Here is a 15307-nt window from a genome sequence, read left to right on the forward strand (position 1 = left end):
GGTTGACACCCCAGAGATTACTTTGAAAAACTTAATTGATTGATGGTGCATGGCAAAACCCAGAAATTCGAGTTATATATAGGCTCGCTGAGCTCTGCTAAATCGGCAAAATCAATAAGTATCTTTCGTATATTCTCGTCTGTATCGAAATATAGATTTCTGTCAATGTATATAACTTTGTTAAGTAGTTTTTGTCTGAAATATATCTTTCTTGGACTGCAACTTGAATATCCACTTCTCCTTGAAAGTTCAAAGAAAGGATTGTGTTGGTGAACCATTAAAAGTGGGAATGGCAACGTCTTTACAGCTAAGTGAAAGGCATTCATCAACTACAAAAACTCTATAACTTATTATATTTAACGAGGATGTGTTTTGACAAGTTCTTTATATGTTTTTTAACAAATTAAAAAGAGTAAAAAGAACATCTCCAAATTTTATGCACAGATTAAAATAAAATTTTAAAATATTTTTTATAAATTATTTTTATTTTATAAAGAAATGATTATTAAAAATTCCTCCTAATACTAGATACGAAAGAATGTATTCATATAATTACAGTAACATTTCTTTATATTTTTTTTGAAAAATAAAAAAAATAATAAAAAGAATTTCTCAAAATTGTATGCATAGATTAGAAATCAAAATTTACAAATAATCGTTATTAATTAATTCATGTATAAATTAATTTTATTTTATAAGTAATTATTGAATTTTTTATTGTAATATAGACTAGATAGAAAGAATATTCATTTAAATGTTACTAAAATAACATTATTCTGCCGCTCATGGCAGCAATGGGGGTGACTGATACTTCCAATGTTCGAGTGCGAGACAAGAGGTGAATGTCTCAAGTAATTATAGGATTCAAAGTTAACTCTATAAAGGTGAAAACATATATTTCAAATTCAAATCACCATTATTTAGATTTTTATTATTTTAAGTCCATTTTAATGAATTAATTTTGAATTTACATTATATATTTTTTAAATGCATGATTTTGGATTTTAAATGAATTTAATTAATTAGATTTGGATTTGATATAAATTAGATATGAATTGAGTAAAAATTAAATAATATTTTGAATGGTAACAAATTAAAATTAAGTGAGACTGAGTTAGTTTAAGTTATGCAAGGTTAAACAAGTTCAATGAGACTAATTCATGTTATGTCAAGTCGAGTTGAGTTCAAGTCATACAAGATTAGATCAGGTTAATTTAGATCTATGACAAGTTGAACCAAATCAAGTTAGATTAGGTTAGACCTATATTAGGTTAGGTTAATCGAGACCCAAGTTATGTTAGGTTGGTACGAGCCTAGATAAGTTAGGCTAGATGGAGTCAGGCCTATAAGTCAAATTGGGTTAGATCAAATTCAAATCAGTCTAAACTTGTCGACAACAAGTCTACCTAGTTAAATCAAGTCAAGACCATATCAATTTCGTCAAGTTAGGTTCAAGTGAACCCAAGACAACCCATATACATTTTAGGCTACATTAGTTAAAACCTATGTTAGGCCAAGTTAGGCTAGGCTCACGTCAAACTGAATTGGGCCATACCTATATAAGACCAAGTCAAGATGAAACCAAGACGAGACAACTTCATGTTAGATAAAATTAAGTCTGATCCATATTAAACTAAATTGGTTCTGCCTAAACTTAGTTAACTTGGGTTGGGTCCTGGTTAGCTTAAGTTGAGTTGAGTTAAGTTAAGTCAAGACAAGGTCGACTTAAGTCAAGCTCAAGTTATCAAGGTTAAATTGAGTTAGGTAAGACTTAACTCGGGAAAGGTATGAATGATTTTTTGGATCCAAGTTATGCAAGTCGAGTTAAGCCAAGTTGAGTCCAATTTATTTTGAGTTGAGCTAGGCCAAAATATGATAGGTTGAAATGGATCTAAGTTAGGTTCGGTGGGTCGAGCATGGCTAAGATCAAGTCAATCTTGTCAAGGTTAGGTCAAGTCGAGCTAGACAAAAGTCAGGTCCAATCGAGTTGATTAGACATGTCTACCAGTATACATTAGACAAGTATGCTCATATATAGATTAAACGAGTTTATTAATACACATTAGACAAGTTTGTCCACTTATTAATTAAAGGAGTCTTACAATACACATTATATGAGTATGAATAAACAATGATTAAAAAATCTAGCAATACATGTTTATACGGATTAGACAAGTCCATACACATTATATAAGTTTGTTGATGTATTGATTAAAAGAGTTTGTTGATGTATTGACTACATAAGTTTAACTAATAAAAAAAGAAAGGCATTACCAAAGGCTATAATCCTTCGCTAACAGCCAGAAGCCGTCGGTAATGACTATTTACCGACAGTTTAGCGACGACCATGAGACCGTCGGTAAACATCTTGTCGCTAACTATTACCGACAGGCGCAACCAGGAAAAATTGTATGCACTCTCCTCTCATGTATCTCGGATTCAATGTATAGCTCTCAACATGACAGAACAACTCTCAATGATTCAATTACTTCAACCAACATGTACGCAAAAAGATTATGGGCAAGTCAATTTACAGTTCCCATACTTAAATGAATCAAAAAGAACAGGGGAATCAACTTACCTCAACAACCAAATGCTTGACGATACCACACTCTTCAGACCACCACCCTTACGAACATAACAACCCCACTTCACCCCAACGTCGTCGTCAAGCAAACCTCTACGACCCACCACCACTGGCGCAAACGTCAGCTACCACGACCCACCACCTTGTCGCAAATGCCACGAAGCCTAGCCACCCAAACCGCAAACCAGCAGCCACCAACGAACACACCTCACCGCCAAACAGAACGGTTACATAACAACACCTTATGGCAAGCGAATTGGCACTCCCAAAAGCCAAGAAACTTATGATATTTAGCTTAGGGCAAGCGCAAGCCTTATGACGAGGGTAGGGGATTTTTGAAATTTGGGGTAGGGGATTTCTGAAATTGGGGGAATGAAACCCAAATTTTTTACTTAAATCCATCGTGGAAATTACCGAGGGTCAAAAGCCCTCGGTAAATTATGTCACCAATTAATTACATAAGGACTAAAGGTCGTCGGTAAATGCCCTTCGGTAATTAGCGCGTTTCCTGTAGTGTTAGTAATACACATTGGACAAGTCTTTCGTATATTGATTATAAAAGTCTTTCCATACACAAATTAGATGAGTAAATTAATATACATTATACAAGCCTGTTCATTCACTAATTAAGTGAAACTTGAAATACACATTAGACAAGTTTGTTCATACACTAATTGAATGATATAACAAAAAACATAAGATGATTTTAACAATACACATCAAACGAGTATGTCCATACACTGACTAAACGAGTATAATAAAAAATATTAGATGACAATTCCAAACATTGATGAAAAATATACATTAGACGAGTATCTCCATACATTGATCAAACGAGTCTTACAACACACATTAAACAAGTTTATCCATTAATTAAACGAGTTTATTCATGTACATATTAGATAATACACATTAGACAACTGTATCAAATATCTAATTAGACAAGTCTTATAATATACATTAAACAAATTAATTCATATACTAATTAGACGAGTCTAACAAATATAAGGTGAATGTATCCATATACCAATTAGACAAATATAACAATATATATTAGACGAGTTTGTCAATGTAGTGATTAGATGAGTCTAACAATACACATCAGACCAATATGTTCATACATTGATTTGTATTTATAGCGAGTTTACTCTATGTATTTGCATATTCTTTGTACTTTTAGAGAGTTCACTCTATATTTTTTGTATATTCTTTATCCTTTGTACTTTTACAAAATCTATTATCTATATTTGTACAAATATGCGTATTGTATATTGAAATATATTATATATATTTTAAGTTTATATATTTCTACTATTTATATTTGGTTAAAACATTGGGATAGTCCACATGTTTCACTACAGGAAACACGTGTATTACCGACGGTGTGTTTCCGAAGGCTTTAAGGCCCTCGGTAATACTGAGGTGATTTTAATTACCAACGGTATAGGGCCTTCGGTAATTCGCTCCATCATTAAAACCCAGAATTGGGATTTCCCTCTCTCAAATCGTAGTTTCGTCGTCCCTGTTGCGATTCCTCCCGCCCTTGGTCTTTCGTCGATTTGAAGTCGTTGATGCAGCTATGGTTCTTCGCGGCTAATGTTCAGTGGTGGTCGTTAGGTGGTTGAGCAAGCCCGATTTGGCAGACCAGAGAATACCTTTTTTCGCCTCCTCCAGAAAACCTAATTGCTCTTTCTTCCCTCCCAAAGCTAAAAGTTGGTCGTGGTTCTTCCCAGGTTGGTCTCGTGAGCAGAGGCGTTTGGTGCATTTGGGTCATTCGGTCATCGTTGTGAGGTGAGGTGTGTGGGATATTGACGCTGTGATGAGGACGTTGGTGTCGTGAGCAGAGGCGATTGGTGTTACGGTTGGTGCTGTGGTTGGGGGATTGTGGTTGAAGACTCTCAGTGGACGACGATTCCTGCACATTCTTTGGCTGTCGTGGTGTAGGGAGGCCGTTGTGGAGGTAGGGTGTCGAGAATCATCCCTTTTGTGTAGGTCAAATCTCTATTGTTGTTAATGGGTTGCTGTTTATGATGCAGGTCAATTCTTTTGGAGGATTTTCGTGAAGGGTGGGTCCTCCGGTTGAGGTTTTTTGTTAAAGGCTGGTGGAAGAGTGGTTGATCGAGCAAGAGGGGAGAAGCGACAATGCTCTTACCATCAAAACCGTAAAAGGTTAAAGTGGTTAGCAAGCTCAAGAAAAGTCCAGGTAAGGGGAGAACAAAGTTATATCTAATGCATGATGGGTTACATTAATGAATATGAGTTTTGGGTGGATGTTTTATGGTGCTTTTATGTTTTCTCTCGTGTTTGGAAAAGTTCTATGTAATGAGAGTGTCTTTGTTTATATTGGTTTATGTATGAATATGCATGAGGGAACAAATGACATTGATATGATGAACTTTTATATGTAAAATGTGATTGTGTGAATGAGAAGAGTATTTTTATTGGAAAAGAAGCAAACACGGGATCCACTCTCGGTCTCTTCTTGGATTCGGTAAACCCAGTGTGTGACATGTTCATAGGATCAAGAGAGAAAGGTTAGAATGCAACGTGGGAATGAGTTGAATGATGAGTGAGGAGGTTTAGAGTATAAGGGTGTATTGGTGATGAAGGAAATAGGTGAAGGAGAAAAGAAGAGTGTGAATGATGTAAGACGGGGAAGAAGAGAGAAGAGGAAATAAAGAGGTTAGGTTTGCTGGTTTTAGAAGAATATGAGAGAGATATTGGAAAGAAAGAAAGTGGTTGTTTGAGTTAAAGAAAGGAATGAATGGTTTCAGGTCTGTGCATAAGTAAGGGTTGTGTAACTTTTTAGAATGAAGAAGAAATAAGAAAGTTAGGATTAGGAGTTAAGGATGGTCCTACAAAGCTTTATGAGGAAGAAAGAAAAGAAAAAGAAAAAGAAAAAGAGAAAGAATTGGGTTAAAATAGGTTGACCATGTGGGAAGAGCATGCATGTGGAAGGATTTCTTATTTTATTTCTGTAAGGTGTGGGTGATGTGTTTCAATAGAAGAGCCACAGTGTGGTGGTGATGTGAAGAAAACAGAAGAAGAATAGACAAGAGTGTGTGGTTGTGAAACTGTAGAGTAATGGTGTGTGAATAAAAAGAGAAAGGAGATAGAAGAGGTTATGGTTAGGTTCAAAAAGAGGAAAAACAGGGGAGTAGAGAATGGTGGCGTTAGGAGGGAGTATACGAAAGAGAGAAATAGAAATGAGAGTTAGTTAGGTATTATGAGTTTTAATTGAAAGAAAGAAGAAGAAAGGCGTTCATAAACCAAGTTGAGGTTGCTTAAAGTATCCAATTTCCTTTCCACAATATACAAGATATTTTCCTATAGTAGTTGGTAAAGGCTGTTAATATCTGGTTTCATATATGCATATTTATGATAAGAAAATAAAACCATTATCAGTTTTCTGCAATAATAATAATAATAATTCAGCAACCATAGCATCTTCTACAGAATTTCAGACTTAGCAGTAGGTGGATTCCCCATAAATATAGTACTAAGATTGAGAATTTTAGTTAATTTTTTAGCCTTCGTTGACTTGAGAAAATGTGTTTTAGGTTACTCATGTTTTAGTCAAAATTGGTTTGTCACTACATTTTAAAATTGGTAGTTTTGGTCTTTTGTATATTTTGAAATTTGATCAATTTAATCCCTAACGACAAAGTTTAAAATCCACCAAAACATGAAAGGACTAAAACTAATTTTTACCAAAATTTGAGAGAAATAATACAACATAATTTTTCCTTTAAATGCCTTAAAAAACAAGTACTCAACCTTACAAAACCAGTGAAAAGTTAAAGTAATTAGACCTTTTATGCTCCATGTTTATTAGCATTGTTAATAGAACATGATGAATATGATATTGTTGTTGTTGTTCTTCATAGGGGATCCAAAAGAAGTGTTTGGTTCTTTGCACACTAGATACTTGAAACTGTAGTCACATTCCTGGGTGTCCTGAATGTATATCTTGGATTAGAAGCCTACCACCAAAATGGATCTATAAACAAAATCAAGGATTACAAGTGTTTAAAGCATATAGAGTACTGGTGAATTTGAATTCAAAGATTGTAAATTACTTGGGTTATATGTTTTCTATGTCTCGCTAAATCACTTTTTTGCAAGCATAATATTAATTACTTCTGGGAAATAAACGTCTATATATGTTTAGTTTACACGTGTTATATATATATATATATATATATATATATATATATATATATAAAATTAAGATTTTTCAAGCGTAGATTGTAAACAATACACTAAACCAAAACAGCTAAAAAAAATACATTGCAGATAATTACCGAAGGCTTCTGCCCCTCGGTAATTACCGAAGGCTTCTGCCCCTCGGTAATTACCGAAGGCTTTTGTCCTTCGGTAATTACCGAAGGGCCGGTAATTACCGAAGGCTTTTGTCCTTCGGTAATTACCGAAGGGCCGAAGGGCAAAGGCCGTCGGTAACGGTTAGCGACAAGGGATTTACCGACGATCATCTGACCGTCGCTAAGCCGTCGGTAATGGCTTATTACCGACGGCTTCTGGATGTTTCCGAAGGATTATGGCCGTCGATAATGCCCTTTTTTACTGTAGTGTTTGTACAAGGTCTTTTTCGTTTTAGGTTGTCTCAATTAGGTCCTTTTTGTTAATACAGAACTGATGACGTTAACTCAATGTCACGTGTCAGTCTGTGATTTTTTTGATTTTTTGTATATAAAAAAAAGTTATCACGTAGGATCTTATCACGTGACAGAAATAGTATGACGTGATAGTGATAGTACTATTGGAAAAGTGTCATATGAAAAATCTCAATTTAGTCATTTAATTTATTTTTGGTCTCACTTTAGTTTTAATATTTTTAAAAATTAGAGCAATTTCATCTCTCTTAAACTTAAGACTAAATTTAACTTTTGTATACATATATATATTAATATTTTCATTAAAATTGACATTTTTATTAAATATTTATAAAAATATTTTAAAATTTATATTTTACATTGAATTTTATTTAAACAAAATTTTAATAAAAATATCATTATAATATTTATTTCAAATTGTTATAAAAGTATTTTAAAATTTTATATTTAAATTTATAATTTTATTATTTTTCAACCAACTCTGTAGAAATTATTAATATATAAATATTTGAAACAAAATTTAGATAAAGTTCAATGTAAAATACAAATTTAAAATTGTTAAAAATATTTAATAAAAATATCAATTTTAATGAAAATATTATTATACGTATATAAAAGTTAAATTTAATCTTAATTTTGAGAAGGATAAATTTAGTCAAATTTTAAAAAAATCAGGACTAACTAAATATAAATAAAAATATTAAATGGAAATATTTCACATAAAATTTTTCCAACAATGACACGGTGTGACTGTTATATCATACTATCTTTTCCACTATCTTCATTAAACATATAACAATTTTTTTTTTAAAAAAATAAAATAAAAACTAAAAAAATTAAAAAATTTAGAAACTTACAAACTGATGCATGATATTGAGTTAACATTGTTGTATTAATGGAGATGGTCAAATTGCATCAAAGTTTCAAAATTAAAAACCTAATTAAAACAACTTTTAACCTTTTATATGTTTACAAAATCTAATATATATATATATATATATATATATATATATATATATATATATATATATATATATATATATTTACTTTCTAAACTTCTAAATTATTTTTCAAATTAATTTTATTTAAAAATAAATTATAAAATAAAAAATATTTATTATTTATTTCTCCAACCTTTGTACCTCTTTAAATAACCACACTTACGCATAACAACGAATTTAAAACTAGTTTAAAAAAATAATACACGTGCTCTTTTGCCCAAAGACATAAAAAAGGTAAGTGTAACCTAAACATAATAAGAAATAACAAGGTAACATCATCATGACAACACTATCCTAATAGAAGCTGGAACTTAAAGTCCAAGATTAAATTTGGTGCACTTCAGTTAGTCGTTCGACAGTTATCAAAGAAAAAGGCTATCGATAATTATTGAAAGTCAAAGGTCGTCGATAATAGTTATCAACAAAGAATTTATCGATGAATATTTGACCCTCGCTAATTCGTCGATAATTGAACATTATCGACGAAATTTAATTTTTTTTGACGGATTATAACCATCGGTAATATCTTTCCTTTTCATAATCAAATAAAAAATAAAACATAACAAATAACAAACTTATTGCTTTGAAATATATTTATATTGTTATTATGAGTTTAGAAATACATATTATACATATATTAATTAGATAAATCTAACAAATATTAGACAAAAAAGATTTTATTTTTACAGTATTATTTTTTAGGGTTAAATATGTTTTTAGTCCCTAAACTATTGGCCGTTTTTGGTTTTCATCCCTCTTTCAAAATAAGGTACAATTTGGTCCTCATTCTTTTCGAAACTTTGGTTTTAGTCCTCGAAAACTAACACCGTTAAAAATGTGCTGACGTGGCTAACGGTAGACTGACACACTATTTTTTTTCAAGTGTTTCTTACCATTTCTCCCTCTCTCTTTGAAGTCAGCGCTCGACGCTTCTCTTCTTTGACCCTCACCGCACCAATCTCTTTCGTACTCACTACATATATATCATTCTGCTTTTACTTCATTCACCCATTCAATCTCTCTCTCTCTCATAGGAACCAGATCCATTATGAGTTCCAACACGAAGACGGACACGAAGGAGACAACCTCGAGCTCAACCTCGAAGGAGTCGAAAAAGAGGTTATCGGATTTTTCGCAGAGCGTGAAGCTGAAGTATGTGAAACTGGGGTACCACTACCTGATGTCACACTTGGTGACCCTGTGCCTGCTCCCTCTGATGTCCGTAATCCCTTGTGTGTTGTTCTCGGTTAATTTTGAGTGGTTATTTAAACTGTAGAATTCGATACGACCTTGGATAAATGATAGGATGACATCTCTACTTGGCTTTTCGCCTCAGGTGAATTCAACTGATCCCATACTGAAAGATAGTTGGCGTTTGGAGGGGTCTCAGGACAAGAAAGACTGGAGGAGGACAAGTTCTGATGTTGACATCAGTCGCCACTGACGTGAAGAGGAGAGGGAAACAAGCTTGCTTGAGAGAAGAGATCGTAGAAAAGAAGATCGTCGTTTGGAGAATACTTCAACATTGGAGAATAGATCCTTGCCCTCTGATCGCTGGCATGAGAGCCGTGGTTCTGGCCATGACTCTAGAAGAGAGAATGAGTGGTCATCTAGATGGGGTCCTGAAGATAAAGAGAAGGATTCTCGAAGTGAAAAAAGAAATGATATTGAGAAGGAAGATGGTCACACTGAAAAACAAGGCTCTGCATTAAGTTTTCGTACCTGCATTAGTAATAGCTTTCATGGTCTGTTTAATTACTGCTATAGAAGTAGCAATGAAAGTAATCATACAGTTACTGGATATATACAATCATCTAACGTTATACAGCTTAAGCTGGTTAAAATAAACAAAAGGTAGATTTTTATGAATTTAGGAATCTTAACAAGGAGTTGCAAATATATACTACTGGATTGACCAAGTTATTACTAATGCAGGTACGAAAACAAGTTTAAATATCCAAGCTCCTGAATGTCCTGCGCCTTCATCTGAGAGGCTTGTATGAGGATTACGGACATCAGAGGGAGCAGGCACAGGGACATCAAAGGAGAGAAGTGTCGAGCGCTGGCTTCAAAGAGAGGGAGAAATGATGAGAAACACTTGAAAAAAAAATAGTGTGTCAGTCTACAGTTAGCTACGTCAGCACATTTTTAACGGTGTTAGTTTTTGAGGACTAAAACCAAAGTTTCGAAAAGAATGAGGATCAAATTGTACTTTATTTTGAAAGAGAGATGAAAACCAGAAACGACCAATAGTTTAGGACTAAAAACATATTTAACCCTATTTTTTATATTATTTTTTTTTCATTTTTAATTTTTTTTTATGATTTCTACTTCGTCATTTAATAAAATTATATTTTACTTTTATTTCTTAAAATAATGTTATTTAATAAATTATATATAATACAAATTATTCACACCATCATATAAAAGTATGTCATATGATAAAAAAAAAATTTAGAAAAAAATTGTCAACAAAAAATTACATTTATCGTTATTTTAAAGTATAATATAAATCTTTTTATTGTTAAATATTTTTCATATTTAAAGTATGTTAAAATTAAACTAATATTATTTAATAATAAAACTAACTTTAATCATATATATATATATATATATATATATATATATATATATATATATATATATATATATATATATATATATATATATATATATATATATACATAGAAATTAATGTAAGATTTTAAATAATTGTAGTTGTAAATGAATGAATTAAAACATTATATTTAATAGTTCATTTTAAAGGTTTAAAATGTATATTCATAATAAACAAAAGTCACACTCCTTAATATTATAAATTTTGTTTTATATTCTTTAAATTAACCTTTTATTTTCTTTTTAATACAAAAATATAGAGCTTAAGAATTTAGTAAGACCAAAACAAAAGATAAAAACTAACAAACTAATAATTTTAAAATGGATAATGTTACTTTGACAATATTTTTTTGACAACATTTTAACACCATCTACCTGTCATTCTATGATTGGTTTATGTTGGTGTTTATGATTATTACTATTGATTGTTGAGTAATTTTGAATCAATCACAGAATGACACGTAAATGATGTTAAAATGTTGTCAAAAAAATGTTGTGAAAAGTATCATTATCCTTTTAAAATATACTAATGCATTTATATTAACATTAGATGAGTTTATAAATATATATTAAATATACATTGATTATACGATTCTAGTAATATACAAGAAAAATTTAACAATAAAATTATATGAGTCTAATATATACACATTAGATGTATGTTCATACATTGATTAAACAAGTATAGCATAAGTCATTAGACGAATCTAACAATTCACAATAGGCGTTTGTCCATACATTAATTAGATCAGTATAACAAAACATTAGACGAGTCATTCCATATTTTGGTTAAATTAAGTCCAATAATACATTAATTAAACGAGTATAATAAAAAATATTAAATGAATTTGTTGATGCAGTAATTAAACAAGTTTAACAATACACTTGATATGAGTTTGTCCACGCAATTACTAAACAAGTATAAAAAAAAGTTAAACAAATCATTTCATACATTAATTAGAAAAGTTTAGGAAGACCCATTAGATAAGTTTATCCATACATAGTTAAGATAAGCATGACAATATACATTGCATAAGTTTGTCCATACACATGTCCATACACAAATTATACGAGTCTATTAATACACATTAGACAAGTTTGTTTATTCACAAATTATTTTTTTTTATAATACACATTAAATGAGTTTTCACATACATTGATTAAACAACTGTGGACACACATTAATTACACGAGTATACCAATAGACATTAGATAAGTATGTCTAGACATTGATTAAACATGTCTACCAGTATCATTAGATAAATATACCTACATATAGATTAAACAAGTTTATTAATATACATTTAGACATGTTTGTCTACTCATTAATTGAATGAGTCTTACAATACACATTATACGAGTATGAATATACATTGATTAAACAAGTCTAGCAATACATGTTATATGAGTGTGTATATATACATATTAGACAAGTCTAATACACATTATAAAAGTTTGTTGATGTATTGATTAGATAAGTCTAACAATACACATTAGACAAATATTTCCATACATTGATTAAACAAATATAGGAACACGACTCTAACAAAATACAATAGAGGAGACTATTTATACATTAATTAAACAAGTATAACAAAAAATATTAGACAAGTCTATGAATGCATTGATTAGATAATTAAAGCAAAAAAAAATTAGAAGAGTTTGTTGATGTATTGACTACACCAGTCTAGTAATACACATTAGACGAGTCATTCGTATATTGATTAGAAAAGTCTTTCCATACACAAATTAGACGATTCAATTAATATAAATTACACAAGTATGTTCATTCACTGATTAGGTGAAACTTGTAATATACACTAGACAAGTCTCTTCATACATTGATTAAATGACATAGCTAGTATAGAAAAAAAACATAAGAGGAGTCTAGCAATACACATTAAACGAGTCTGTCTATACACTGATGAAATAAGTATAGTAAAAAATATCAGATGAGTCATTCCACACATTAATTAAAAATATACATTAAACAAATATCTCCATACAATGATAAAACGAGTCTTACAACATACATTAAATAAGTTTATCTATTAATTAAGCAAGTTTATTCATATACATATTAAATGAGTTTATTAATACACATTAGACAACTTTATCCAATATCTAATTAGACAAGTTTTGTAATATACGTTAAACAAATTAGTCCATATAACAATATATATTAGACAAGTTTGTTAATGTACTGATTAGATGAGTCTAACATATACATTAGAGCAATATATTCATAAACTAATTTGTATTTTTAGCGAGTTTACTCTACATGTTTTTGCATATCCTTTATACTTGTAGAGAATGCACTCTATATTTTTTGTATATGCATTGTCCTTTGTATTTTTACAAAATCTATTATTTATATTTATACAAGCATGTGTATTTTATATTGAAATATATTATGTGTATTTTAAGTCTATATATTTTTACTATTTATATTTTTACAAAATCTAATATATATATATATATATATATATTTACTTTCTAAACTTTATTTTTCAAATTAATTTTATAGAAAACTAAATTATAAACCTAAAAAAGTTTATTATTTATTTTTCGAATATTTATATGTCTTTAAATAACCCACTTGCATAACCACGAATTTAAAACTAGTTTAAAAAGAAAAAATTACACGTGCTTTTGCCCAAAGACATAAAAAAGGTAAGAAAGTGTAACCCTAAACATAATAAGAAATAAATAAGGTAACATCATCATGACTCCACTGTCCTAATCGAAGCTGGAACCGAAAGTCCAAGATTGAATCTGGTGCACTTCAGTTAGCCGTCCTGTGGCGCCGGAGAAGCCAACCCTCACCCATTCTGGCAGAACCGTCTTCAAATCAATCATGAGGCTAATCGTAGGTCCGTTCTTGACAACCACACTCAAACTTTGTGAAGCAGCTTGATAGGTTACGGTCACAAATGCTGTTATCAATCCAGGATGCATTTCCCATTGCGCCGATGCCACCGAAGTAATGGAGTTAACATCAATGCCTATGTGGGTAAAAGGAGGGTCCCAATGATTCTGGTGCATGTCAAATTCAACCGCAACTATTTGGTTCCGGTCGGTATTTGTAAAAGCAAACTTAGGATCGAAGAGTCCGAGGTAGCCGCCAAATGAATTTAGGGGCATGGTAGATTCTGTTGCTCCCAAGAAGAAAGAGATTCCATCTCCATTGCTTCGACCAAAGGATATGTTGAAAGAGAAGGAAGTGGAGAAGCTTGCAACTTTACCAGTTTGTGCATCCCAAAGGCGAACAGGAAGAGCATAGGTGGCTCTGCCAACACTGTTGGGCACGACTCTACCATCATCTCGGACCTTTGTTAGCTGTATGACACCCTTTGATGAAGAGGCATCGCCTTCGAAGAATAAAAGGCTGTTCACGTATGCCGCTGAAAAATTGGGGAATATGAAAGAAGTGTCGAAATCACGATGAAGCAGTAGTAATGGAACGAGGAGCATGAAAACGGGCCTTGTGTTGAGCAAAGCAGCCATGGCTCTAAGATCATATCATACGATACTGAGAACGGTCAAGTGTCAATCCACTACATATATACAGATAGAGATTTTGGTCAGAGGAGAAAATAAAATTAAATAAATTGTGTAGGTAGGGAAGAGGCCAAACTATTTGCATAGTTGGCACTTGACGACACATAGGAAGAATGGTGATTCAAACAAGGATGTGTAGGAAAACTTTTTCATTCTCATTATATAAACCGTTTGATTGATGGTGAAAGAGATAAAAAGGATGAAAAGAGAAAGTGGTAAAAAAGAAGAAATATATAGAAAATGTATAAGAAATCTTGCTTTGGGGTTCGAGGGATAAAAAAATCAATGTCTATATAAGTTAAATGGTGCATTTAAGATGACAACTAATTCCTTGCTAACTTGTTCTTGTTGATAGATTAATTTTGAGGCTCCCCCGAAATGCATCTCTATGTCTTCTTCGTAGGTGTTGCGTGCTTCAGTCCAATTCTCCAAAATGCTCTATTTCTTTCTTTCCTAATATCTTTTCATTGTTCTTCAATTAGAACGAAGTTTTATTATACTAGCAATTATGTTGACTTTTATCACAAATTTTATTTCGTAACATACAAGGTATGTCTCTAGTTTTGAAGGGAAAACAATATTTAATAAAAAAAATTCCATCTATTTATTTATTGTTATTTATAAACAAATAATATAAAGATTAAGTATTTCAAACTAGTAGTTGTATAGTTCATAATTGTGTTGATATTAGTGCGACCCAATAGAGGACGAATGATATTTTTGGAAGAAGAAGGTAGAAAAGTGAAAGCTAGAGAAGAAGGTTACTTACCCGAACTGAGGAGAATGATGTTCTAATACTAATGACTAAACTCAATCCAAAGGATGGACGATGTGGAGGCTATTACTTTAAGTAAATTTACTCTAATTTCAACAAGTTGACCTATTTCTGCATGAAGATTAAGTAGGAG

The 15307-nt window shown here is 31.4% G+C and overlaps 1 protein-coding gene across 1 annotated transcript; it reads right to left on the reverse strand.

Annotated features, from left to right (window-relative positions):
- Positions 1-13489: 13489 nt before the first annotated feature.
- On the reverse strand, positions 13490-14352 carry LOC108340297 (lectin 7). The gene has a single exon (XM_017577582.1). It carries the CDS (start codon positions 14343-14345, stop codon positions 13578-13580), a length of 768 nt encoding a protein of 255 aa, XP_017433071.1. The 5' UTR covers positions 14346-14352; the 3' UTR covers positions 13490-13577.
- Between the last annotated feature and the right edge of the window lie 955 nt (positions 14353-15307).

The sequence above is a fragment of the Vigna angularis genome, chromosome 1, assembly GCF_016808095.1.
Source record: "Vigna angularis cultivar LongXiaoDou No.4 chromosome 1, ASM1680809v1, whole genome shotgun sequence".
Lineage (NCBI taxonomy): Eukaryota > Viridiplantae > Streptophyta > Magnoliopsida > Fabales > Fabaceae > Vigna > Vigna angularis.